At 39.6% G+C, this 27,639-nt stretch overlaps 2 protein-coding genes across 5 annotated transcripts in view; one reads left to right on the plus strand and one right to left on the minus strand.

Annotated features, from left to right (window-relative positions):
- The window catches only part of PIGF (phosphatidylinositol glycan anchor biosynthesis class F), a 36,714-nt gene extending 15,546 nt beyond the window's left edge, over positions 1–21,168 (plus strand). Inside the window, exons 5-7 of one of the 3 annotated variants that reach the window (XR_003252446.1) lie at positions 8,142–8,275; positions 15,745–15,863; positions 17,080–21,168. Coding sequence is in view for 2 of the 3 variants with exons in the window: in XM_026059466.1 (XP_025915251.1) it covers positions 8,142–8,255 (114 nt within the window). In the remaining variant the exon portion in view is untranslated. Of the gene's footprint in view, positions 1–8,141; positions 8,532–15,744; positions 15,864–17,079 lie in introns of those variants that run through there. The other 2 variants (XM_026059466.1, XM_026059465.1) reach the window with 2 other exon arrangements.
- RHOQ (ras homolog family member Q) lies at positions 8,330–27,623 on the minus strand. 2 transcript variants are annotated; one of them, XM_026059467.1, is made up of 5 exons: positions 27,451–27,623; positions 27,191–27,249; positions 10,474–10,638; positions 9,565–9,660; positions 8,330–8,868 (listed from the first exon to the last, which is right to left on the minus strand). In XM_026059467.1, the coding sequence occupies exons 1-5, from the start codon at positions 27,590–27,592 to the stop codon at positions 8,713–8,715; spliced, it is 618 nt and encodes a 205-aa protein (XP_025915252.1). In that variant the 5' UTR covers positions 27,593–27,623; the 3' UTR covers positions 8,330–8,712. The 2 variants fall into 2 exon arrangements, with proteins under 2 accessions (XP_025915252.1, XP_025915253.1); XM_026059468.1 differs by having other exon boundaries at positions 8,737–8,864; positions 27,451–27,600.
- Between the last annotated feature and the right edge of the window lie 16 nt (positions 27,624–27,639).

Genomic DNA, 27,639 nt, shown 5'->3' on the forward strand with positions numbered 1-27,639 from the left:
GTGGTTGATTTCTTTTTCATATTTGAGAATTTTAGCTGCAAACAAAATAATTGGGGAAGAAAATCTGTAATGGGAATGGTTCTGCTCTAGGATGGAAAGTATGGTTCTAATGTTTGTTGGTTTGTATGGCTAGTGTTTATGGTGTAACAAAATGTGTTATGGAAACACAGTTGTATTTGTACCTTCAACTTCGGACAATTCATTATTTAAGTAGTATTGTAAACAAGGCTAAAAAATTGTTACAAAAATCAGGTCAACAATAGCTGAGGAGAAATACTGTATGACGGGGCAAACCAGAGGTTGCTGCTGCTCTTGGGCTCTGTTTGTGGCCCTGAAATGTCAAAAGTTAATAACACCTGAAGTTCAGCAGGTGCAGAAATGCACTATGGATTTGGAGTGAAAAGTACTATTGCTATTGATTTAGCCCTGTTAGAACAATCTAGTACAACCTGAGGCTCATACAAAGAGTTAAGCACTGTATCTTGAATTGGTATATATTTCTGCTTGATCAGGATTTCACAGATGCTTTGTCAAATCTAGTGTCTAATTTTCAATTGACTGTTGTCCAGTCCAGAGAGCATTTCATTCTTAAAGCCACTTCTGTGAAGTGACAGTTTTATTCATAGAAATGGCTTCAACCGCAAATAGCCTGCAGTCACTCACTTGAAACAAACAATGAGGTTGAAGGAAGGAAAGGCGGCGAGTGAGTACTGAGCATGCTGGAATTCCAGTAGAGTATTGAATCAAACTGCCCACACTTCTCTGTGAGGCACCTGTTGTCTGAATGAGCATACTGATACATATGACAATTCTTCTGATATCTCTTTGTGGATGCTTTGTGGGAAATGGAGAAAGGAGAGAAAAAAAAAAAAAAAGCAGTTGAAGCCAGCATTATATTCATTTTTTGCCGATCCTCAGCTGTCCATATTGATGCTGAAATCTTTTCCCACAGTCTCACAGAAGAACTGAAAAATGACAAGGCAGTCATTCCTTTACATCATGGCTGAAATATGTTAATAGGAGTTGAGAAGTTTATAGTACCATTATTTGTGTCTACCTGATCAGAAAATTAGATTTCAGTTTGTCTGGTATGTCTTTCACAATAATTTATTGTCACTTTAAAGTACTTCAAAATCATATGGAGTGAACTTGATATGAAATTCATCATCAGGAGTTCCAATTGTCTGCTAATGGCTAAGATSAGAACACTACTTCATCCTTAGTTTTTCATAAAGCAAGGAAACCATACTGGTTCTTTACACACAGACAACAAAACCAAGATAAAAACAGATGTCTCAAAAACTTTATTTTCCATGTTTATATTTTGAAAAATATATTTCATACAGGGGATATTCAGACTAGTGGGCCTGTCTACCTTTAAAAATAATCATGTAAAATGCATTCTTTTTCTTAGCATACAACAACTTTTACTCTAAATAAAACTTAATAGGAACAGAATACTGTCTTGGAAATAAAATGATATCCATTGTCTGAATAATGTTTCAAAATGGAAATGAAATATAAAGCATTTTTGTTAGAAATATAAAATATATTGCTGAAAGTTGATTGGTATCCTGATAATTGATTGTTCTTCATTATTCTGTTGTTCTTTAAAGAGAAGTAACTTTTTATATATAATTTGGCTTTTGTAACTATGCAAAACAGTTTAAGTAGACCTACTCAGTCTGCAATTTTTACTGTTATAGCTGTAATTCTGCATATCTATCTGAGGCATAGGTAAAGATGTAAAAATAGTTGTCTTTACAAGAATGCAAGCAAGTTAGTCCCTACATTAAGGTTACATTACTGTAAAAAACAAAATACTTTGCAAGATGTCCTCTACAGGACATGTTTCAGCTTATTACAATTGTCAGAGTTGTAGAATAAGGATTTACAAATGTCTTGAGATTACTATCTAATTCTTAATTTTAAAAATAGTTTTGTGAGACTTAATTGTGATCATTTAAATTAAGCTATCCTAGATGTTGTTCAAAGGACTTAAAGAATCGTGGATATGTGTCTTGTTGCCTCCAGCCCTCTGATATGTAATGGCAATGTAAGGGTTAGGATTAGTTAGGATAGTTCTAGCAAAGAAATAGCAAATAGTTTCCTTTGCTACAGCTGCTGACAGTCTTTAGAAACACAGGTGCATGCACTCTCTCACTCTCTCACTCTCTAAAGGTGCTTTACAAAACACTACTTAATTACTGTGATGCTCATAAAACTATCCTGAAATCAGTGAGGGGAAACTTTACCCTCTGTGCAAGTACTGTCACCTAGAAGTAGGAACATGGTCACTGCTAACACTAGTAGTGCTGCATAGACATGACAGGCTGCCCAGAACGTGAGCAAATTAATGTTGCACTTTGCTAAATATTAGCATTCGAATCAACCTGTGCTCAAAAAGGTGCTATGGAATCTTTAGAGTCAGATTTGTATGTCTGCTAGTCATGTAAAGGAAGAGGGAAAGGAGACATCTGAAATGGAAAAAGAAGTGTGCTTTACTAAAGGTCATGTGAAATACTCAAAAATAGGTAACTTTTCAGATTGACTATTTCAAGTTGTTGATGTACTTTTAATAACTGCATGTTATTAGGATCTTAGCTTCATGGGTCATCTGAGAAGTGGCGCCTTAAAGCACTACCGTACCTACATCACTGAAGCAGAATGGAATCATTTAGGTGTTACTAGATGCATTGTGACACATCCTTTCTTTGTGTAGCTTAAGATAATTTAGTTGCAGAACAAAATGGTATAATTGAAGACTAAAACCTTATCAGCATGCTTTATACGCTGTAGAACGAGTATTCCAGACATCCCATTCCTCTTTGACAAAAACTGAACTTTGGAAATAGTGAAGTCCCTGGTTTGAATACATATTTTGATAAAAGATTCTTAAAACATCTTCCTGTGTTCACATTGTGTATGCACACACACACATGCATACACACACACACCCCTGTCTGTTTTTTCCATAGTGTAGTTTTGATCAATAGTAACTGTTACTACTGATTAAAAAGTGACTTTGAAACAATATTATGCCTAAGGTGTTTTCATATCATTAAGTAAAAGTGAAATCAAAGCATCTGTTCCTACTTTATACTGTATGCTTAAAACACAGTATGTAGTGCTGATTTAACACAATGAGTTGATTGACTACCATGTAATTTACCCAATGTGACTGTAAATATTAGCCTAGATAACTCACGAACATTTGTAACCTGAAAAAGCATCTGTGGAGAATCTTGGGTACAGCTATTAGTCATTTGAAGGAGCTGAAACAGGACTACAAATTCTTGCACTGCCTTGTTACTCTTAATACAGGTTGGAGGGTTTCATTCTTGTATTTGCTTTTGGATCTATTACCTACTGTGAAAGTTCTGTTGTAAAGGAAATTGCCTTATGTGAGTAGACAGGGTAGTATCCAGTGTTTCGGGGTTCTTTTTAAACAGAGGTAGAAGCTTGTTCCACTTCAGTGGGGTATGTTTTCTTCATGTAAACCTTTAATGGTGAGATCAAAGCCAGTTATGCTTTCTATGACTTTAGAACACAAACCCACAAAAACAACTTCTAGTTACAAATGCCAACCTGAAAAAACTCACACTTTCCTCTCCTCAGCATGTGCTTGTCAACACACACATTCTGTACAGTGTGATAAGACACTTCTAGTTAACATGTGCATGCAACCAAAATAGATTAAAGGCATGTAGTGAAATTTTTAAGACACTATGGATTAAACAATCAAGAATTTAAGGCATGTTAGAAACTGAGAGGGAAAGTAATTGTGCTCATTTATTCATTTTTTAAATAAAACTTACTAAAGTTCTTACATAGCTTTTTAATTGACAGAAATGAATCTTTTGAAATAGTAAGCGCACACAAAAAAATCACAGTTCAGGAGTAGGAGAAGAACACTCATCTAGAGAATGGAACCAATTTACTAAAAAACAAGTACAGTAGATTGCCCCACTATATTCGCATTTATGTTATTAAACTTCCAGCAGTCAGCTGCATCCTTTATATTATGTTAAAGAACTTTTTATTAGGGTGTTGCTATCAGCTGTGGCCTATAAGAATCTGGCCTTTATGTCCTCATCTATGTATATGCAATTCCCACTGCATGGGATTTAAGTTGCACACTTGTAACAGACGGCAAGACTATCATGCAGTCAGAATTCTGATTTAACTAACTAGGTGCATAGTACTGCAGAGCTTGATACTTTGCTGTGATCCTGCAGCATGCTCTGCTGTCCGTGCAAGAGGCTGAGCATTCTCACAGCTGGCATTCTGAAGGACACTTGGCAACCTAGCTCATTTGTGTCCTGAAAGGCTGGCATTCCTGCTCAGAGTCCTTTTTTTTTCTTAAAATAAGTTCCAGTATATATTAGAAACTTTGCAGTTCTGTAGTGCCTATTCAGCTAGCCTAATGAAATCCCTGTTAAATACTATCACCACAGCCAGGGAGGGGAACAACAGGTGCAAAGAAAATTGTTCCTTGAAGCAAATAGCAGAAGTCAAGATTGTTTTGCATTAACCGCTGGCCCATGCTCTGTCCGTTAAAATGCAATTTTTGTGCTTGTTAAGTGTGTATGTGAAGATTTGTTTTTCCCAAGCAACTGTTCAGATTGCTAGTAATTATATACGTATTGTTAGAATTGGCCTGTTTCCACATGCATTTGACATGTAAACTGACTGTTTTCACATCAGGCTGTGAGGGTGCTAGGTGATGCTTCCCAGCTGCTGGAATAGACAAGGCAGTTCACAACGGTTTTCTGAAGAATGTTCTGTCCTGTCCTCCTTGCTCCCCACACTCTTCTCTCCAAAAACAATCTTCTTCCACCTCAAAGAAGTGCAGTTAGGGATGTTGCCTAGTACCTTATACCCCTGCTGCTGACCCAGCCTAAGCGTGGCATCAGTGATGGGGTACAAGTGTCAGTTCCCTTGGTGGAAGAAGGGAGCATGAAGTAGGAGAAATGAGCAGTGTAGTTCTCAAAGGGTGAAAGGTATGGATTACGAGGTGCATACTTTAAACAAGTGGAATGGAATCTTTCTGAATAGGCAGATGGGTAGTAGCCACTTAAATTTTATCATTTAGTCAGAGGCAGTTAGTACTGAGTCAGGGAAGCCAAACCAAATTTAAGAGGTAATACAGAAAACAGGGCAAAGCTAGACCAATAAGAAAGTCAATTTTAAAAGGTCAAACAGAGAGTGATTGGATCTCAGAAAATAAGGCCAGAAGCTAATGCAAAATAAAGCAGCCTCCTTTCATTGATAGACAAGTTGCACTGCATTTACTACCGAGTAAAAAGTGTACACAAGGACTCTTATTTCAGTGCAGCTGATGTGCTGAAGAGCCACATCTTAATCTGCCCTTTGATAACTTGCTTCTTTAGACACACCCTTGGGTGCATCTGGCTATACGCAGCCTGAAGGCCATTCCAGTAGTCAAGAATGAAAGGTGTAGAGCTAATACCACTACCTTCAGGGGGTTTTGCCCTTCCTTGAGGGTTAGAGGAAAATAGCATAAGGATAGCAACTCTCTTAAATCCAGGGTTTTAACCCCTGTGCTTAGGGAGGGCCTACTGGCCTCAGAAGGCCAATTAAACTGCCTTCGGAACAACTCTAGGCTATCTGAGCAACAGTAAGACCAAGTACCTGGCCTAGTACCCTTCTTTTCTGTGTCACTAGAAGAGATGAGTGGTGTTTCTTGGCTCTTTTATAGTCAGTGAGACAGGGTGTATGATTTCTCTCCTTTGCTTCTTATCTCTGCCAGCTGCCATTGGTGAGGGGTGGATTTCAGAGGTCAGAGGGTCATGTGTTGAGTGACAGAGTCTGAAACTTCTGTGAGATAGATAGCATTGATTTTAAAAAGAGAAGCAAGAACTGAATGCTTTGGAAGGCAGACAGAGGCATTGTTAATACAAAAAGTTATGTAATTCAGGAGGACTATTCAGAAGCTATACTCCAAGTTGTAATTCAGTCAGGTAGAATAAGCTACAACAATCATCAGAGATCCTTTTAATCATACCAACAATGGCCCACTCTACAGAAAATGCCAAAAGATACAGGGGCTATGGGATTATCAGGGATATTGGTTTATTAGCTAAAGGAACCCAAAAGCTTCAAACAGTCCTAGCAACATCAACCTATACTTCTGAAAAGCAGATAGGCAACTACAGATTCACCTAATGTAGGTAAAATTTAATGAAGGATTATTGATCAGTCACAGATAGTGAACTTGATGCAAAAGAAAAAAAAGATTGCTAAGTCATGAAGCCTTTGTCCATAGTTTTGTGGTTATTAAAGAGGTACTTGACTTCACCAGTGGATAGGAAAATATGACTTATGTTTCAACTAAATGTTACTGAGTGAGCAGCTTTCATAGCTAAGGTAAACATCCTATCTCTGCAGGGGCTTTTTTGTTGTTTTGTCCTTTAGACATAGTAATGGCCTGCAAAAGACTAGAAATAACTTGATTACATTTCATTTCAAAGTTGAAAAGATCCACCTGAAGCATAAGTTCAGCCAAGGCCACAAACTCAAGTGAGTTTTAAATACGCACAGTACCTTATGCTTAAATATCTCAAGGCTTTTTATAGAAGATCTACAATGACACTGTTAAATGAATGAAAACGAACAAGTCTTTGGTTTGACAGGCAACAGCCAAAATATTCTGCAACAAAAACAAATAGCAGAAATGCAATGGCCAGAAATAGAAGAATGAAACAAGGTCAATAAAGAGTACCTAAGGCACCTTGTTTATAGTCATCTTTTTGCTACACTCCTTAAGACCTCCAAAAAACATATAAAATGGCAAATGCTAAGGAATGTGAAGATGAAACAGCACACGACGAAAAAAAATTACTCGTAGTTAAAATTCCCATGATCAAAGGATATGAAGAAATATACTTCTCCAAGCCATAAAGAAGTAAAGAGAGGAATCAGAGCTAGAACAATGAGTGAAAGGAGGAACAGTACCATTTAGAATAAGTTAATTTGATACTCATGAATTGCAAGTCAAAGGGAAGTAGAGAAGAAGGCTGGACACTGAGATGTGGATATTTTCTTTAATGTCTAGTGCATTTCTCATCCCCTTAAGGACTGTAGAAAGTGGAAACATTCCCCTTACTAAAAAAAAAAAAAAAGGGAAGAAAGGTGAAGAGAATACAGTCCATATTTATTTCAGGAAAATGTGCTGAACAGCAGGAACTGTAGAATTGTCCTTGAAAAAAAATATGCAAAGGAGAATTTTGAGGAGTGATGGGAACGCAGATTATTTCTGCAATAAACAGTTTAAATCGCCAACTGAGCTTGGACTTCATTGAATGCAATATCTAGTAATAGTAATGTCTGCCACATCTGAGGACAGACTGGTTAAAGTTCCTTTTGATCCCTCCTCCCTGAAAATCAGTACCAATTTAAAAAGCGGGATGGGGGAAATCCCATTACGTCTTTGCCTCAATGCTAGAGGCTTTGTGAGACTGAGTCATCTGAATAGAGTCAGTTCCCTGTCCTTATACTAGGAAATAAATCCTTCTTGGAGACTTCAACATAATTGGCTTACTACGTGTTTGCTTACATTCCCTTCTTACTGCTAGCCAGAGGGGAATTCATCCCTTTGCCTACTTTTCAAGACCAAAAGGAAAAAAAAAAATCTCTATTTCCATCTCAGTACATGGACTTATTTGAAAATTAGTTCATTTATACACACCTCTAACAGTTTCAGAATGCCATGGGAGGTTGGAGGAAGAATTTACAAAGAGATCTTTAGTTTCCAAATGTGTGCAGCAGAATGGGAAGTTAGATTTTCAGTAAATCTAGCTGAACTCTTCAGGGAATATAAACTTAAGTTGTTCACATAGTTTTGGGAGTATCGAACTAAAGTCTGCAATAGCCAGAAGCCTGGTTACATTTTAATGCACGTTAATTAAAAACTGTACAACAGCATTTAGTGTTCATGATGATATATGTATGATTGTTACACTTTTGGCATTTTTAGGAAAGCATGTCAAGCTTTAAAGTAGAATAAGACTATATTGTCTTCCAGTATCTAGATTACACTGAGAACTTGTGCTCACAAAGTACAAAAAAACACAAACATTTTTCTCACTGTCTGCTTTTACCTGGTATGCTATCCTCAGGTATGGCCCATTTCCTGTTCCCTCGGAGCTACCTTTGGCTATATGGCTGGTCTGATTATTGCACCTTTGTGGATACACTGGAACCAGAAGCAGCTTACATATAAAAGCAGATAACTGGAGCAAAGAGAGACAAGGTATTTCTTTGTGCAGATTCCATACAGACTGTGCAAAAGTTTTATAGAGATATATTTATATATCTATATCTATATATATATATGTATAGTCAAAGCAAAAGGCTATCCAAATTCATTTTGAATATTTCGGGCCAAGCATCTCCACTCAATAGCATCACATGGATGCTGTTTCAACATGGTGCAGTTGTTGCTTTCTCTAGACTATGTAACCCTGAGAGATTATACCTTCCAGTTTGAATAAAATATTTGCAACAGATGTGGCGGTTTCTTATTACAAGTTCATTGAGTTTGATTTTATTCCTCTGGATTTCACTGGTTGTAGAAGGCAGAATCATAGTTTTAGCTTTCAAACCTGTAACAAGTTCGCTGTGTACTTAATGCATTGTATTTAAAGTCGATAGAATTTCACAGTAAGCCTGGATATTGTCAAATATATCTCACGTGATCAAACAGCAGTTTATGCATCTTGAGCCTATTCTCTTCTTCACCGTGTGTTTCTTTGGAGTTAGAATGGCTATAATAGCTTCATCAAAAACAGTCTTCAGTCCTTTCTGTGTTAAAGCTGAACACTCCACATAGCAGTAGGCTCCTATCTGTCAAGAAAATAAATTAGTTCAATAGCAATCTTTTTCAGCTATTCAGATCTATCTGCAACTTCTGCAGATTTTGTTTCTATATTTGTTTCTATAGTGACACTTCAGTATTTGGCTGTGATCTAGAAAAGTCATCTCAGCGTGGTCTCCCCTCTAACAAAACAGAAGATTGGCCAAAAGACACAGATCTGCAATTTATTTAAGTTGGTTTGGTTTCAGAAGGAAGCATGTTAAAGCAGCTCTTTGGATTGGCAGTAGAAACCTCTGGCATTTTTGATAATGTAAATAGCAAAAAAGAATTCCATGACCAATTTATGTTTCAAAAATAAGTCTTTATAAGTGTCCTGATACACAGAGTCCGCCCAATGTGTTAAAAGGGTTGTACAGCATTCTGAAATAACTTCCTGAAGATGCTTCCAACATTCTAATTATCTCCCACTCGTGCTCACGTAGTTTTTAATTGAGTTTATACACACAAAGTTAGAACCATTACTAATAGGGAAATGCTATTACATAAGCACGCTTGTTAGCTTTATTCAACAATATAATTAAATCTTGTTCACTGGTAAGCAGTCATAAGATTTCATATGTTGACAGGTAAATAAACAGGCAAAACAATAAAGAAGGAAAAAGTTAACTGGAAATAGGTTTTCTGTTTCTTTGCTACTCAGTTTCATTTAGGAGTATCCAGTTTACCTCTTTTGCTAACTTCTGTCCTTGATCCACAGATATAGGCTTCTCTTTCATATCATTCAGTCTTGCCAGAGTTTTGGGGTCATCACGAAGATCAATCTAGCAAGAAAGATTGCAGTCATGTGGAATAGCTATATTCATTTTAAACAGAAGTCTGCAGTCTATATGATACCCTCTTTTTAAAGCAAAATTATTTATTTAATGGAGTATTGTATAAAAAAATGGAGTCATATTACAGTTCAGAACATGGATCCTTATTGATCTAAAAGCCCTGGAAATTTAGGCTGTTAACTACCTTTAATCCAGAAAGAGTAAATATTTATTTCCTAATTCAGCTTTTCAATTAGATATGGTTATATCAGAATACCGGAATGTATATCCAGAAGTGGCAGCAAGATTAACACAAACATAATAGCAATGTGGGTCACCTTGTAATTGAAGTCCAGTTCACAGCCCACAAAAAGCAAGAGGAAATTATCTCACTTTTCCCCTTGCTCCTTAGCTTCAGCGAATACTGGATCTGACCAAGAGTTGCAGACCAAAGTAATTCTAATACCCCTCCCCATGTTATTACATAAATAACCTTTATTTATATAATAGTACCATATTAATATGAACAGGCATTTTTATTTGGTAAGTCCCATGACTTTTTGTAAAATCACAGAGAAATGCAGCCAATCTAGCTACCCTGTTCAAGATTCCCACATACTCATGTAACGATGAATTTGTTTTAACAGAATGGAGGTGGCTTATTAGAGAGCACCACAGATCTAGGTTTTTTCACTAGAGTAGCTCCTCCAAAGCCAAAAGGAGGTGCTGCTCAGGTCTTGCTGCTTGCACTTCAAGCACAAAGAAAGGGCACCATAGAGTGATCTGAAATATTTAAATAAAGTAGAACAGAACCAGATATACCTGTGTTCCTACTAATAAAAAGGGTACATTAGGTGCATATTCCTTTAACTCCGGTACCCACTCTTCCTTCACATTTTGAAATGAAGCAGGGTTTACCACTGAGAAGCAGATAAGGAAGACATCGGTCATAGGATAAGATAAAGGTCTCAGACGATCATAGTCTTCCTGAGGAAAAAAAAATTCTGTTATCTGCAATATTAAACTTGCTTATATTTTGTTCATTTTAACAGTTATATTCAGGAACTGTAGTCATATTTCAGGAACTTTGCTGAAGCAAACGTTCTGACTGTTTACAACTATTCCAGGTTAGTTGGTGTGGCTGTTAGTGCAAAATCTGCATACGAAGGTAATTATATGTGAATATAAATATGGAAAAAAAAAAACCTTTGGCTGTGTTAATACCAGTAGAAACTTACCTCTGTAATAAGATATACAGAAGACTATCCTTTAAAAAGTTTTCATTTAAAGAAAAGAAAAGGTTTATGGTTAAAATATACTTGCAGAGCAAAGGCTAGGATTTGTTTGACCAAAGAAAAATACACAGATGTGCCTGCCACAGAGCGATGCAGCCTACACAAAGCTAGGCTAGATTATGGCTGTTCAATGCACTTTACCAAGGGCCTGTTCTCTTTTGGAACTTGACTTGAGGTGATATTAAGTCCTTCCATAGAATTTTCTTTCTGTCGCTTAAAAACCGCACTGTCTTGGTGGTGATGATCAGGTCAGACACAGCAGGGATCAGAAGGGAGTTCCTTTGTCTAGACTCTGCTTTCTGTAAGCAGCATAACCCCTGCTAACAGTGGGAAGGAACAGAAATTAAAAAGCAAGTGTGTTAAAGAGCAAAAATTAAAGAGCAAGATAGTGTTTATCAGAGGAAAAGGCCACCCAAAAGACATTAATGCCCTCTTGTGGGGCAGGGAGAAGGATAAAGGTGAATCAGTGTGAAAAGGTTATTATTCCTGTCATTTACAGCCGTAGCATTAAAGCCACCAGTCTTACTGAAAAGGCATGCAATACCTTAGCAACAGAGGTACCTAGCAGCATTGTCCCTTCTGTAAAATAGGAACAGTCCCTCCAGGAGGAAAGATGGAAAGCGGCTTTCGCCACATTTTTTGGCTAAGGACAGGAGGGAACAAGCCCCAGCTTCTCTCTGCAAGGCTTGTTTTGGTCTATGGCACTGAACCAATGCCCTACTGTTCCTACCTCACACTTTTTTTTTTTAACATAAATAACTAAGACTGAGCCCAGGCATTGCACAGACAGCAAAGAATGCTGGTTTTGTGTTCTCTTTTCCACAGAAAACACCAGTGCAGGGTTAATCAGTGGGCTGCAGCTGCCTCCCTCTTCCCCATGTAAGCTCCCCATCTTAATTAAATCTCACAAATATTGGAATGGTTTGTTCATTAAATGCAAAGACAGAAGTGTAATTCAACTCCATGTTTGAAACAAGCCAGAAAATTCAATTTTCATTTCCTTGGCAACTGTCACATTAACAGATATTAATTGTATCATTGCACCCTCAAAAAGGCCTTCATTGACTAATTGTTACGTTTGAAAGATTGTGTCACTAGAATTTCAGAAAACATGTGAGAACTTCCACAAAATAGTTTCTGCTAGACCATCTTTTCTTTTGGAAGGGGACACCTATGGGAAAAGAGCATTTCTCCTGTCACGAAATGGAGAAAAGACATACGAGAACATACACTCTAGGAGTGTGCCCATGTAAGGTGGTGATCATTTGCCAGTACTCTACAGTGTCTATTTACAGAATATTCTTATTTGTAATCAGTATTTTCATGTGCAACTCTGGCTATACAGATTCAGCCAGTCTTGTATGCGCTACGGTTTTGTCAATAAGGTAGACCATACTTAGCTGTAAACATGGTTACACAATTTCACAGCCATAGTAGATGAAATATTTGACGGGCCTTTTTGGAGACCAGTTGTTTCTCTATTAATGTCAGCTCCTATCCTGCTTCACAAGAAAAAGCTAGTCACCACGGCTGTGCAACCTCAGTGGTATTTATCATAGAAGGCAAAAATAAACTTTTAAAAAAATCACAACAAGAACTTGAAACTATTCAACATTCAATTTCTTAACTGTGTATTTTATGTTTCACTTCTACTACTTAATGTAGTTAGAGCCTGCTCAGGATAGCCACTCTGTTTTCTCGGGTGGAGACCAAAATCCTAAAAGAAGCTTCTCAACTGCAAATTAGACTGGTCCCTGGAGTATAAAATCTTCATATTAGTATGCAAGAACATGCAGGCAGATCAGTCAATCACTCTCAAATTCAGCTTTACTAAATCATATGTAGGGTATTACTGGAAAAGTAACTAAAAAAATAACTGAAAGAAATCCTAGTTTACAATTGCAATTTATTCCCACCACCAAAGAGTTGCCTTCACTACAAAGTCTCATCCTGGGTTACAGTAATTAGAGCACTGTCTGCATTAAATACTGGAATGGTGAAAGCATTTCACTGTCACCAGAAATTACTGTTAGTCCAGTGATCCTAGTTAATCCATTTTAAGTTGCAGACAGACCTTTTATGCATGGCAAATACTAATCATTTTCAGATCTCAAAGGCAGGTTACATTTTCATGACTTACTTTAAAACTTGCATATTTAGTTCATCTTTTTAGGCCCTATTGGATACTAATCTTCGTACATTTATCCACATCTTGGTACCTAAGTATTTATCAGGGGACATCTGGAAGTGAACAATTTCACTGCTTTTCAAGCAGTGTGCATTGCTGAACTCCTCTCCTGTTCCTGCAGCTATTAATATGCCTTTTGATTTACACCCTGTTCCTTCTGCAGTGGGCTGGCTATGGGTCCATGCTGTGTAATTAAAATGTTAAACTGAAGACAACTACAGTGTGATTGGACACTTCAAGTACAACAGCCAGAGCTGTACATGGTATTCATTACAGTAACTTCACTGCATTCCTGCTTGCTTAAACTATCAGAGAATTTGGCTATACCCACCAATCCTGCTGGTTGAAACAAGTCAATGCTGTCAGGCATCTTATTTAAGCCTTGTCTGTGCTACAAAAATTATGTTCATACTGATACTAATAGTGGTCTCCCACCAGTTGTTTTAGTGAGACCCATAATTCTAATATAGCTTCCCACCACATTCAGTACTATGATGATTAGACTGGTCCTGGGTCCTCCTAAGACAGATCATGGCTTAAATATTACCAACATCTAGTAGTCCATCTATGCTAAACACTCCTTCCACTCCCCAACAACCCTCAGAAATAATAATCAAAACCTGAAAACTTTCTCTCATGTGTTGGGCATAAATAATTGCTGCACTTAGTAGAAGCATCAGAAATACCATATGAATTTAGACTGCCTATTAGAGAAGCCTGCAAAAATTTGATTGCTTCAACTATAATTTATTATTTCCTGAATCTAGTGTAAGTGAAATAAATGTGCTTTATTCTAAAATTAAATGCAATGGCAAAATCTAATTATACTAGTCAGTCAACATAAATTCCAATTTGAGTGCACACAGCGCACTGTACAGCAATTAAACTTTCAATCTAATTTGGGGAGGCACTGTATATATTTGGGGGCATTAAAAACATTTAAAGAATTTAACTGGAATATTTTAAGAATATGAAGGACAAGAAACTCATTAAGGATCAATAATGTACAGTACACTTTTCAAAATATCCAGTGTAGTGAGGTAGCTCATTCTCCAATATACTCGGGACTTTAAAACAAAATTGTTTGCCATCTGCTGAAGCAGATGAATACAGATAAGAAAACATGATGAAAATATATAAATTGTAGTAACAACTTTCAACAAATTGGATGCAACTGTATTGGCTGAATTAATGTTATACAGAGCTTCAATCCTCTATGGACACCCTGTAAAAGGTATTACATTGCAACAAGACTGTCCATTGGTATCACTGTGATAACTCAAGACAGCTGCCAATAGGGAAAAGAGACAAGATGTAGGAACTAGTGATTCGTCTCAGCTTCTCAACTACAGACTGGGGAGGCCTGGTGTTTTTTTTTATTTTGGTAAGAGGGAAGAAAGGAAATTCATACTTTTAAAATTTTGTTTCACTCTGATTTTATTTTTCTAAAGGTAAATCTAGCATTTCCTATATTTTAACTGTTTAAAATCTCTCCTTTATGTCTGTTTTTCCATCTGGTATAGTATCTAATAATCCACCTCTCTTTGGGTTTTTGTTTTGTCTTGTATTGGAATACTGAATCACTGAATTTCACTGTACTGTGGATGTTTGGATGGATTTGTTTTTAGCACATCCAAAACCTGGCTGTTTCTTTTCCTGACCTTTAGCTGCTCAGAAAAAGAGGTCTCTAGGAACTTTTTGCCCATAGACTGAAGAACGGTCTTGCAGTTCTGCAGGAGAATATTATTCTTCATTTCAAGGGTTTGCTCAGACTGAAAGCAGAATGCACTGCTGCATTTCAAGCAAGCTGTATAACTGATTTTAAATTAATATTTTTGCCCAATTCCATGGATGTGAGTTGGATGGCATGGTTAAAAACACACAAACTGTATTCTCAGCTCTGCCACTGACATATTATGTAGCCCTGAGTAAATTATTATCCTCTCTTTACTTGCATCTTCCCATCTGTTAGGGTGCCCCATAGGGGTTTGCTGGCTTAATAATACATTAGTCTTTGCAAAGCACTCCAAAAGCCTTTGATGTACATAGCTTATGTGCAGTGGGATTTTTTTTTAATAAATTAAGACATACTGAAGTCTAATAATTCTCTGAGCAACCTTCTTGACCCACAAAAAGCAGTATTTGTTCATATTTATTATGAAACTGAAATAAGGGGTGCAGTCATACCTGAGATCCCACATTATTAGAGCCTGTGTAGCTCCTCTGTATTATCATATCACCCTCCTCCCTGACCAAGTTAAAGTGATGGAGACAGTGATCCATACCCCTCTCTCAGTAAAGTGAGACCACAGGCCTCCTTCTCCTCTGGAGTGATATTAGGGTCTCTCTGTATGATTTGGAGAGATGAAAGATAATTAGAGAAGCCTTCTTTGTAGTCAATACCTTCCGGCACCTTGACAAGATGTTTGGGCAAATTCACACCTCTTGGATCTGCTGTTAAAGGTCATCAAAAGATTTTAATATAGATCTGTTTGTTTGATTTTTCCTCACAAATATGAGGACTAACTTCTTTAAACAAATAAGAGAAACCAAATTCTTAAATGTCATAGCATTAGTGGCAAGGTGTGTCATGCTTATGTTTTAATCCAGGCCTGGTCTGTTGTACTCTTATGAAACCAAAGAAGTTAAGGATTTTGTGTCTTGCAGCTTAGGAAAGAAATTTAACTATACATCTCCACCTAATACTGACATAGTCTTATAACAAAAGGGTAAGTGTATTTCTTTTATATCCTATGAAGGTATAAGACTGGGGGGAGGGTAAAGCTTGCACCGCTCTGGAAGAAAAGCTGAAACTTGACAACTCTAGGTTTGTGATCTCTGTGTTAGCAACCATCTGTTGCTTTCACAGCTTACAACAGCAATCATAAGAGGAGGTTCTCACTCCCAACCATCTGTTTTTAGAGGGGAAGCCAAAAATAGACATCAGGAAGAGTTGCTAGAGGAATCCAACCTTCATGTAGTGAAGGGTAAAGACTACTGCTGCTCAAAGGGTCTCAGTGAGGCATGCAAACATAACTAGAGCTGGTTTCTGTGGAGCAAACTCACAACTATAGGTCTAAGTTATAATCCATTTCATGGTAGAGCTTGGTAATGACCGTCTAAAGGTCCTCTCTCAGTTTGAATTGCTGTGCTTTAATTTTACCATTTTGGAGTGCATTTCAAAGCTATCCTTCAAGATTGCATTGCTGATAGTTTTCTTCCCTGAAATTTCCATTTCAGAAATGGCTCCTGCAATATTTTGGGAAATACTAAACATAATGACTGAACCGTAATTGCTGTTGTATCTAACGTGTCCCAGGGACTTAAAAGCAGCTTGCAGTTACCCACTGGGCAAATCCTACTGTCTCCCACAGCTTATTTGGAATTAAAGGCTGATCTGCAGCTTTGCCATAAGCACCAAGCAAAGCCTCCGTGAGCAACTGTCTACTCCAGAAGCAGACCAGGAAACAGATTTTAACCAGCTGAATCACACTCTGGTTTCCGATTCTCCTAGATACGTGGGTGGGGGAGGAGAGAGGGAGAAGTGGTCTGTAACGGCCCTATACAAAGCACAAATTGCTTCCCTGGCTACAAAAACTCTGCACTTTTTCAGCGCAGGCTGCATATACTCCATAATCCTTTGCAGCAAAGGCGAGTGGAGCTTCCCCAGCACGCCGTCATCCTGGTACTGCCACTCACGAGACACCTCTACTGCAGGCCCATTTGGCAAGTCGCAATTTGGTCTGACACAGCATTGCCATAAAATGACTGCTGCTTGTCCAATTCGGCAGTCACAATCAAAGCCCTATTACACTGATCGCTACGTGTTTTTTTCACTTGCATAAAGTCTGCAGCCACTAGCTTCTGAACATGCAAAACAAGATCTGGTGATTATTCCCTGGCTGCTGGGAAAAGGTACGCTACAGACCCTCTATCTCTTTGCAGGCTTCTGGGGAAACCGCTTGCATTTCTAAATGAAGCATGTTGTGGCTGGTTAACAAAGGCTTCCCAAGGAATGCAGAAAGCTGCTCATTTGGATCCAGCATCTATTTTTAATTTATAGAAAAGGCTGCAAGAATACAGGGTAATGCTCTCCCATTGTATTCTAAAAATGAGGTAAGCTAATCTAAATCCATCTCTAAATTCCTATGAGGAGGACTGTTCAAAGCAGCTATGAATTATACATTGAAAAAGCCCAGGGTTTGTGAATTGTGAATTTTTTTTTAATAGAAGTTTCCTTCTGGCATATTTGAGGACTGTGCAGCTGCTTACATGTCTGAAAGGCTTTTTTATAGATAGAGAAATAACTAGCTGGAAGATGGAGCTTATTAAGATGGATTTTTGCATATTAAAGACAAGAAGGGCAGAATATTCTCTTTATTATATATAATTTCCCTTTAAGTGACCAAGATTGCGCTCTGTCTTAATGTGGAATCAAATACTGTCTAAGTCTTGCATCTTGCCTTGTGATGATGCTAAACTATTGCCTAGACAGTTTTAACAGTACACTCCCTCTCTCCTCTCTATCACAACAGTAACTTGACCTTGCTGACTTATTCATGGCTTTCTAAAAGTAGGAGTCCCTGAATTTTCTCTAAAGGCTTATTATTTTAGAATTTGCAACAGCATAACATGGATTCAACTGACTGCAAGCAATTTCAGCGAGCACAGTTTCACTTAAACACCTGTATCAGTAGCTGGTCCACTGTGGAACTCCTAAGAAGTGGCAGAATAACTGGTGCTGGCAAACCCCTTCACTCATTATCCATGAAAAAATCACATGACTGTTGTGAGTTGCTGTGCTGGTTTCTTTCTCAGAGTCAGTGAACTTCTGAATAGCATTCTTCCCACACTGGATTTTCACTTTCTCCAGGAAAGGAATTCACCCCAGGTTTGGTGACTGCAGCCATGAACCTATCAGGATTTTTCATTCTTTTCCCTCATAGGGAATCAGAACAACAAAGCAAAACAAAACAAAACACAACCCTGAAAGGTACTCTGGGCCAGAGGATCTGGTCAGATCCTCTGCAGATCCTCTGCAGAACCTGCTTTTGGAAAAGATGGGTCCTTTCACTGCATTCTTACAGAAGGATATGACCATCAAGAAATCTGTTTTCTGAGGCAAAACAGATTATGGAATAGAGATGGTTTAACATAGTTATCCATATCATATCAAACATGTCTTTTCATTAACTAATTACATAAACCCTGTCCAGACAAGCAGGACTGACCAGTTACATATCCCATTCTCTTTTACTTTCTACAAACAAAACCCAAAGGCATGTTCTTCAGTCCAGTGTTGAGAAACAGCTTTTTAAGATAGATGAATAAGTTTAGACTGACTCCTCAAGATTAAATCCCATCATGCAACTATTAAGAAGACATACAGTGACAAAGTACCAGTGCCATCATGCGCACATTTTATAAATGAAAGACCTTCTGGAATTAAAGGAGTTCCTAAGAGTCTTCTGCACATATTTTATGTCAAGTCTTGATTTGTCAGGAGTGCATAGTGCAGGGCTAACAGCTTCCAGTGAGGAATATGGTAAAACATCCAGTGATTTCACTGCAGCAGATGTAAAGGCAACTGAAAACCGCCTAGGGTTTTTCTTTCTCAAGTGAAGAATATGTAAGTCATCTCACTGGTCTGTCTGCTGGTGATAAGTAAAGATGCAGCCCAGATCGTTCCTGGCATCTATCCACTATTCATTCAGCTTCTCCATCCCAATTGGAAATCCAGCCCAACAAGGAAGTAGCAATAGGTCCTACAGATGATCTTTCAGCATTCACTGCTGCATCCAATTTAAAGTGCAAGCTGCTTGAGGCAGACTCAGCCTGTATTTATTCATCTAAAGTAATAAGCTCACCTAGGATGCTGATTAATGTTCCTCTGTTCTGGAGGATAATAATGCCACCTGCATTTTTACAAAGCCACCAGCAAGCGCTGGCCATTGCAAAGAATTATTGCACACATGCCGCAAAATGGATGCAGTACAGAACAATGTTAAAAGGGAATGATGACAGTAGCAGCTAACCAGTCGAAGCACACAACATTTTCAGAACTGCTGAAAGTGTCATTTGGACACATTTTTCTTAACACAAATCATCCAATCACCAATCCAAACCAATAAACTACTTATAAAAACACAGAACAGAGCAGTAAAAATGTTCAGTTTCCCTCCTCTCCCCCATTTTGTGTTTTTTAATTAGAGGAGGGACAGTTTTGTTAGAAACGTAACTGCTAATTTAAAGGTCAAAAAAAAGTTCTGAAGCTTTGTCCCAAACTACCCATTTTAGTAACACTTTATTTTTTTTTAAATAATTCACAATAAAACTGCAGGACTTGAAATCAGGGTGTTTTATATTATTTTTTAAAGCTTCAGTTCCTGGAGTCTCATGATTTTACGAAGAAAAATCACATCCTTTTCACCTTAAAATGAAAGATAAATGTTTAGTCTCCTACAGGTATAGAGAAAACTTGAACACACAAAGTCCAAAGGCTTAAAGAAAAAACACATACAGCAAAGGGCAAAAGAAAATGTCTCAAAGCATTTTGATTTCATAGTTTTTAAGGTACTTCACAGTGGTGTCTGAGGATGGAACAGCTGACTCATCATTTTGAATGCCTGGGATTAACAAACTGTCGGTATTGCTGAAGTAAGTTTTATGTTCATTTTGTCCATGTGCTCTCAATAAAGGATCTGGAACAAAGCACACTGCAATCAGCAATAGGGTGCCTGCTGACACAGAGCTTTGGATCAGACCCTAATATACATGGCAAGAAACAATGAAAAAGGACTTAAAGTATTTTGACTAGGAGTAAGTAGGTCTTCGCTATGGAGGCAGTACTCTAAATTAGATTTAGCTTGTTTTAAGAGGTAGTTTGGAGGCTCAGGATAGAGTTAAGACTATAAATGAAAAGTAGTGCATTTTTGGTACTTTTCATATTTACTGAAATGTGAAGAGTCCTTTCCAAAGGAAACCGATTTCAGTCAAGAAGTATGACTGCAGACCTTCCAAAATTTTCCACAGGTCTCATATGTTCTCTATAAGAAAAACTATGCCAGCTTGTACCACCTATACACAGTTGTCTCATTTTATCACTCTTGCCTCCTTCAGGACAGTTGTAGATTATGTGATAATTAAATGATTGCAGGTGTGCATATCATCTTAAAATGAAGCCAGGAAATAAGAGGATGTGCAATAACATTACATTGGCAGAGCAATAGTTATTGTTTGTATTCAGTATTGCCTTTCTGGACTGTGATAGTTGGAGACTGTTGAGAGGTGTCACTATATCTCAAAGAAATTATAAACAAGAGTGAAATTCAGAGAGAACTCTATCTCAAATTAAGGGATATCTACTGACTCTTAACCCAGAAAAGAGGGATTTTTACCTGACTACACAATCAATGTTTAGCAAGAGCCTCTCTAGGTCAGCGGACTTCATGAAAATGTGCTTCTAACATCATAAAGTGAAGTTTTAGAGAACCTCTCATACTTGCTTTGCTCTGGGTTCTTTACTCAGCTCTGCCATTAACTTACTGTTAATTTGGCTGAGGCATTTTAGATCTTCATTTTCAAAAACAGCCCTTACATTTTAGTTAAGATAACTCTGTTCTGATTTTCAGAAATGCTTTGGGGCTTTTGACATTGAAAATTAAATGTAACTGTCTTGAGTTTGGCATGTATATTTAGTGGATGCTTTTGGAAATTTAGAGCAGTATCTCTCATCCTGAGTCTCCCCATCTGATGATAACCATACTTTCCTATCTTTCTAGGAAAGATAAGAAATGTTTAAAGTGTGAATCACAGTTAACAATGAGGTGTTTGAATGTAAACTTTGCACTGGTATTAATATTTTTAAATGGTCTGAAGATCCAGAGTCAAGAGTCTTTTTAAAGAGAAAGTCTGTCTTCACTTAAGTATTTGTTTACAGAACTCTCAACATACAGATCATAAGGTTACACACATCACTTCTTTCTTTTGCCTTGAAAAACTTAAATTGCAGAGGTGGAATCTAGGCACATTTAGACTTTAAAATAACCTGCCTACATCCAGTTGTTGCTGCAGAGCCGTTAAGTCTACACAGTTGGCAGTATCCTTAACCACACACCAGCTTCAGCAAAGGCTGAGCTATTCACAGGATGGGGCCCTGGCCTAGAGGGAGTTCACAGGTTCCCAGCAGCAGCTGCCAGCTTGGCTGTGACAATATAATGGGAGCAAGGGAAAACAGAAATGAGAGAAAGGAGGTGCAAGGGGGAACTCGGTGGGGACAGACTGTTAATTCCCAACATTTAATTTTTATATCTGCCAAAATCATGTTATAGATTTAAATATTTACAGCTCCACAGGCTTTATGTTCCATGGAATTGTGCTTGCAAGTTCCAGGTTTGCACATGGCCATACAGCTGAGCTGTATATACAACACAGAAGAAATAGATGTGGTGTAGGAAGGAAAATCCTATTTCACAACATCATAGCCAAAATGATCAGCAGCTGCCTCTCCTTTCTGTGGGATAGCGAATTGGCACCTACTAAACCAGGGCTACCTACCAAAGCCAAGACAAATAGCCAGCAAGGATTACAAGGATTACTGCTATTTCTTGTTTTATTTATAGCAACCACTGCAAGTTTTGTGACCATACATTTTCGTAACCATACTTCTATCCTTCCCTTTCCCACAGGCACGTTTACAGTTAAAATCATTTGTTTTCAAGCCTGGTCTTAACGCAGGCACTGATCTTTCTAACAATATTTGCATTAGCTTTAGGCACCTCAACAGTCTGACCAACTTTAATATAAAATTGCTTTTAACATTAGGGACTAAGTTACAACAAAAAAGTCAAAGTATCTGAATTAAGATGGCTGCAGCTACAACGACAGTAGCCACCAGTATCTGAGCTAAGAGAAACCAAGAAGCAGCTTGATCTCATATTGAGCTTTGCTGCTACTGTTTTGGTGAGAGTTGAGAAGGCACCAAGAGTTTTACTGTATCAGATGTACAGCTTGCCTACACACATAATAAGGCCTTTAAGGCAGAGATATAGTCAGAAGTGGGAAAGCTGATGCTCCAGGAACACCATTTACTTCAGCATTGGTCCCCTTTCAGCATGTAAAAATTTTTAATCAGCAGTGGGCAACATAAACAGACTGTGCTAGTATCACAACAGTAAATTTAAGCGATACCGAACGGTTATTATTATGCACTGTACCATAGTAATGGCCATTCTACTACTTCTGTACCCCACTCTGTACTGCCCAGATGCTGGGCATCTGGCCAAACCTGCACCAGACAGCCCCACTATGCCTCTCTTCCTGGGGTACCAGGACCAGCACAGCAGGAGCTCTGCTCCTGCATCTTGCCTGTCCTCCCTCCAGTTACTGACAGTCCTTTACAGCAAAGCACACACAGAGCAAGGCTTCCACGAGTACAGTACAGTACTTCCACGAGTTCATGCTGTGAACGAGAATCCCACATCAAAAGGGGTGAAGAGGAGGATGGACTCCAAGTGCCATTTTGAGTAGCATCCTTCACTACGGAGTAAAACTGCTAAGAGGCAAATCCTGTGTGTCCTCCCACCTCCCACTTCCTCAGATCATTTTCTGTTTGGCAAGGGTACAAACAGCACACCTCTCTTTGTAAATCCTTAAAGAACTTTCTCCCAAAGTGTTTTAATATCACGAGAGTTGGCAGTATCAGGGTATTGTTTTTGGTATTATGTAAGATCAAAATGATAATCACTTGTTACTCGTTCAAAAGCACTCTAAAACGGTAGAGTTAAGAGACTCCTGATGAAGTCAAGGTTCCCTTCCCAGGGTAATTTTGCCATGTACCCCTAATCCATAGAGATCAGTATCGACACACACAGTTACTCTCTTAGAGCAGGAGAGGCTATTACAAAGCCAAAGGCATCCAAGCATCAGTATCATGAGCAATTCACAAACTTCAGTGTATTTATACCTCCAGCTCCGGGCAGAGTAGGTAGGGTCTATAGCTCTTATTTTGTGGTGGAGGAGGAGTAAGGGGGTATACTGAGATCCAGACAAACTATGAGCTGCTCCAAATTCATGCAGTCTCCTTGGTCTCAGTGAATGGCCATGTACAGCAATAAGGCTAAAAGAAGCTGCAAGCTCCACCTCTGTGAGGAATTGCCTGTGGAATGTCCTCTCAAGTATGGCACGGCCACCATAGGGACCTCATTCCCATCCACCCCCCTGCAGCAGGACTTAGCCTCCACAGCTGCAAAACTGAACAGGCTCTGGGAGCTTCCACTGTCCAGCAGCTGTACTGGCTATTTTCTGCTGAACCAAGACCTTAATATCTTCAGCTAGAAAAAAGTCTGCCTGAATTCACACACACACACAAAGTTTGTGAACCACCAGTGTCATCCCCCCCTATATATATATATATATATATATAACCCAAAATAAATGGGACTTTACTAGATTTATTCTCAACATGTTTTAAACTCATAAAGTTGTGAGGCATTATGTGATCAGTATAGTTACTGTGTGTGATTCTGTGTATGTTGAGAAAAAACAAGCTAGAAACGAACACTGGATTTCATGAACTCGAAAGCTTACAGCCCCTCTGCCAAACAAAAGTCTATCACAAGTTGCTAAATGCAGAACCACATAAGTTAAGAGAGCCACAGAATGGTAAGAAAAGTCAGTAATTCAGGCCTATGAGCCTGCTGGGCACCAGCTAGAAATCAAAAGGTGTTTAATCCTTTTCTGCTACATGCTTCCTGTATTAATTTGGAGTTGGTCCTAGTTTGAACCTCACTTTACTCCCTCACTCTTCCCCCACAAAATGAAAATGGTAGACCCTACGTACTCTGCCCAGAGCTAGGAATATAAATGCACCGAAGTTTGTGAACTGCTCAGATACCACCATAATCATATGCTGCCAAGTTTTGAGAAAATGGTACTATCAGGCCAATATTTTATGGCAAAACTATTTGGGGGTGAAAGCATTAGAAATAAAAACATTGAGACAGACTTTTTACTGATGTATGCTGGCACAGAATTCCTAGGACTTTGAGCGGTAAAGAAACCGAGCTATACAAAAGTCTGTACAAACAGCAGGCATGTACCAGATGAAGCGTACTGTTTCATCAACATGGAGAAGGCACCATCAACTAATGCTTTTTCAGCTTCATTCATATATATATATATATATATAGAGAGAGAGAGAGAGAGAGAGAGAGAAAGTATGTATATATAAAGCTTTTAAGTAATTTTTCTGTTATCCCATGGCTCTGGGAAGAAGGGCTTGTCAGCAAACTCTCTTGTGATGAACCAGTAGAAATAATAAAATTGATGGACTGGGGTCTTTATGCAAAGGGATAATAAAACTTACAGGATTTGTCACAAGAATCTCCCCAGTTGTTCTGGATGTTGGGATGGGGCTTTTGTGGGCAGCCCCAGAACTCCACATGTTCCCCAAATATTCTGAACTGAGGCAAGGATAATGGTAAAGATTTTATTACCACTGCAGGTCTGATTAAGCTCTCTGGGTACCTGCTGCCAGCCATTGTCCCCATTCCCTGGCAAGAATACTGTTGCCTCTGATAATTTCTACCTGTGCTTTGAAGGGTGAGAGGCCCATCACAAAAGAACACTGCAAGAAAGATTACACATTCTGATTTTTCATTTTTCCATAGATTTTCCACAGGGTATCCTATCCCCAGCTCTCTCCTCCTCGCAGAGATTCTGAGCCTTCGCCACCTCTCTGTCCGCCAGCTCCACTGAACAGAAAATCCCAGCTAATAAAAGGCCACTAGCCCTCCTCGCAGGCCACAGACACAGGGGATGCACCTGCACAGTCTGAGGGGTGCACAGACACAGGGGGCAAACCCACCCACCTTCTCTCACTCCTTTAAACTTCAATTGTTGGGATAACTTTAGAAGGGGAGTTTTACCAAGACTAGGTATATTTCAAAAGATAGCCTCACTAAAACACCCTACATGAACTAAGGCTCCTCCGAATTTGGATAGCAAGACCTGGTCCGTGGTATATTGAGGACTCTTCTGTACTTAAGATTTTGGCTCCTCATAATTTAAAAGCGCTTACCTCAACTTTGTACATGGTCTGGATATACAGTTTAACACTGAAAAGTTTTGCTTAGTGCAACAGGAATAACTTCACTTGTGGTTTGCTGCAAATTAGACAGTTTATCCTACTAGCTTTAGGGGAGGCCAAAGGTCATTCAGTTTTGTACTCAGCACATTCAGACAGAGTGGGAGCCCACAAAACCGCCTTAGTTAAGGCTACACATAGTGAACAAGACACGCTCCCATTAATAGTAACAGGCCAGCACAAGCAGTTTGAGACAGCATCCACAAATAAGCTACGCATACATTCAGCAGTGCTGGCTTCTATTATATTTTAGAACGCTCATTTAAAAAAAGAATAGATGCATATTAATCAAATGCTTTATTTGCCCAAGCATTAGATCCTTATTTTGTAGCATACTATGAGCAGTATTTCACAACAAGCTGGGTATTGAACCATTTACTTCTGAGAAATACAACTGTGACAGTAGTAACAAATGAGCTTGGTTTGTATACATTTGACTGACTTGTGCTTGTGTCAGTGAGATCACAATCATGACACCTTTCTTTTTGGTAACAGTCTCACCCGTCCAATATTAGCTTTCTGGAAATGAGGCAGGTTCTCATACTTCTCCTTGAATGAATTTGATTACTGATTTCAGGCCCAACAAAAATATAAAAGACTGTCCGCTTCCCTTACTTAAGGATGCTTCCCTTACTTAAGGCTGTATGCAGATCTGAAAAGGTAGTTTAGACATTAGCTGTTCAACTAAGTATAGGAATAACTTGGTAAAAATTTATGGGATTATCTTAATGAGATTATTTGACTAGTTGGTCTTTCTTTACAACAGGGAGGCATGTCTAATGTCACAGGTCATGCAAGATCAAAACACATGCTCACACTGAAAGAAGAAGTCTGAATATAAGGAATACACGCACAACTTTACAACAAATCATGCAGCCATTCTGTATTATGCTCCACATCTCCAGAGGAGACTCCAGCACCTCACGGGGTCAGGCCTTTTACAAGCTATTTTGTTTCAGAGAAGCCATTTGGAAACAGCTCCGAGTACCTCAACTCGGGAGCCAGTGCTGTGCATGCAGCTAGGGCAGGGAAAGTTAAGCTAGCCAAGAGGAGGCTTTAATAATGGAACCCTTTAGTAACCACAACATCAGGGAGCCCTCCAAACATCAAATATTGAATCTGTCATTAAAACTGCTTAAGACCCATGCTGACATAGCATCTTTCACAACAGCCTGCAATAATCTTAACAAAATCATTCAAGTTCTTGAGAACGGAAAAAAAAAAAAATATATATATATATATATATATATATCAAATACAGTAGCTGAGAATTGCATTTTATTTTCTTCCAGCTTTGCAGCTGAAAAGGTCTTTTTGGTTATTTAAGAGCTGCCGAGTGCAAACAAGACAGCCTGCAGCAGTTTGGGTTCCTATCCGACCTGATGTTGTTTGAGGCGGCAAGTTTATCTCATGCTGAATAAAGCACATTTTCCCATCGCAGGCGAGCCAGGAGAGTCGGGGCTCGGGCTGGGGCTGCGCTCGGGCGCGGGAGCGCCGTGTTGCAATGCCGTAACAAGCAGACCCAGGCAAGACGCCTGCCCGCGGCGCGGGGTGATGCCATTACCCGCCAATGGGAAACCCACGGCGGCGCGGCGGGCGCCAATGGGCGCCGGCGGACGAGGGCTCCCGAGGACCTGCCCGCTCACAACTAAAAATAAAGTGTGTCGCGGCCGTGGGTCCTCGCTGGCGAAGGAGAGTTTGATCAATGACCGTCTTTTCAAAGCTCGTTTTTTTATCAATCGCTCTAAAAACGCGGCCCGACGCGGGCGATTAGTCCCCGCGAACACAGCGAGCCAGCGCAGCCGAGCCAGGCAGCTCCGGGCAGCGCCGCGGCTGCGCCCCGCCGCCCCCGCCGCCGCCCCGGGAGCCGCGCTGCGCCGTGCAAGGGGGCGCGGGGCGGCCGGGACTCACCTGTCCGGCGGTGTCGTACAGCCCCAGCAGATACTGCTTCCCCCCGACCGTGACGCTGACTGCAAGGGAGAAACAACGCACGTCGCTACCAGCGCCGCCGGGGGGGAGCGACCGTTAAACGGCCGGGCTCGAGGAGACGCTGCGGGGGGAGGGGGATCGAACCCCGCCGGCGGGCGAGGCCGGGGCCGCGGCCGTTACTCCGCGCTCCCTCGGCGCTCGCCGGCCGGGGGGGGGGGCGGCCCCGGCCCCGCGGCGCTCACCTGCGTAGTGGTCGAAGACGGTGGGCACGTACTCCTCGGGGAAGGCGTCGTTGGCGTAGCTCATCAGCAGGCACGTCTTGCCCACGGCGCCGTCGCCCACCACCACGCACTTGAGCATGACCGCGGCGCTGCCATGGGCCATGGCGGGAGGCGGCCCTCATGGCCCCGCGGGCGCGCCCCGCCGCGCCG

This window comes from Apteryx rowi, unplaced genomic scaffold (genome assembly GCF_003343035.1).
Source record: "Apteryx rowi isolate R43461 unplaced genomic scaffold, aptRow1 scaffold_158, whole genome shotgun sequence".
Taxonomy (NCBI): Eukaryota; Metazoa; Chordata; class Aves; order Apterygiformes; family Apterygidae; genus Apteryx; species Apteryx rowi.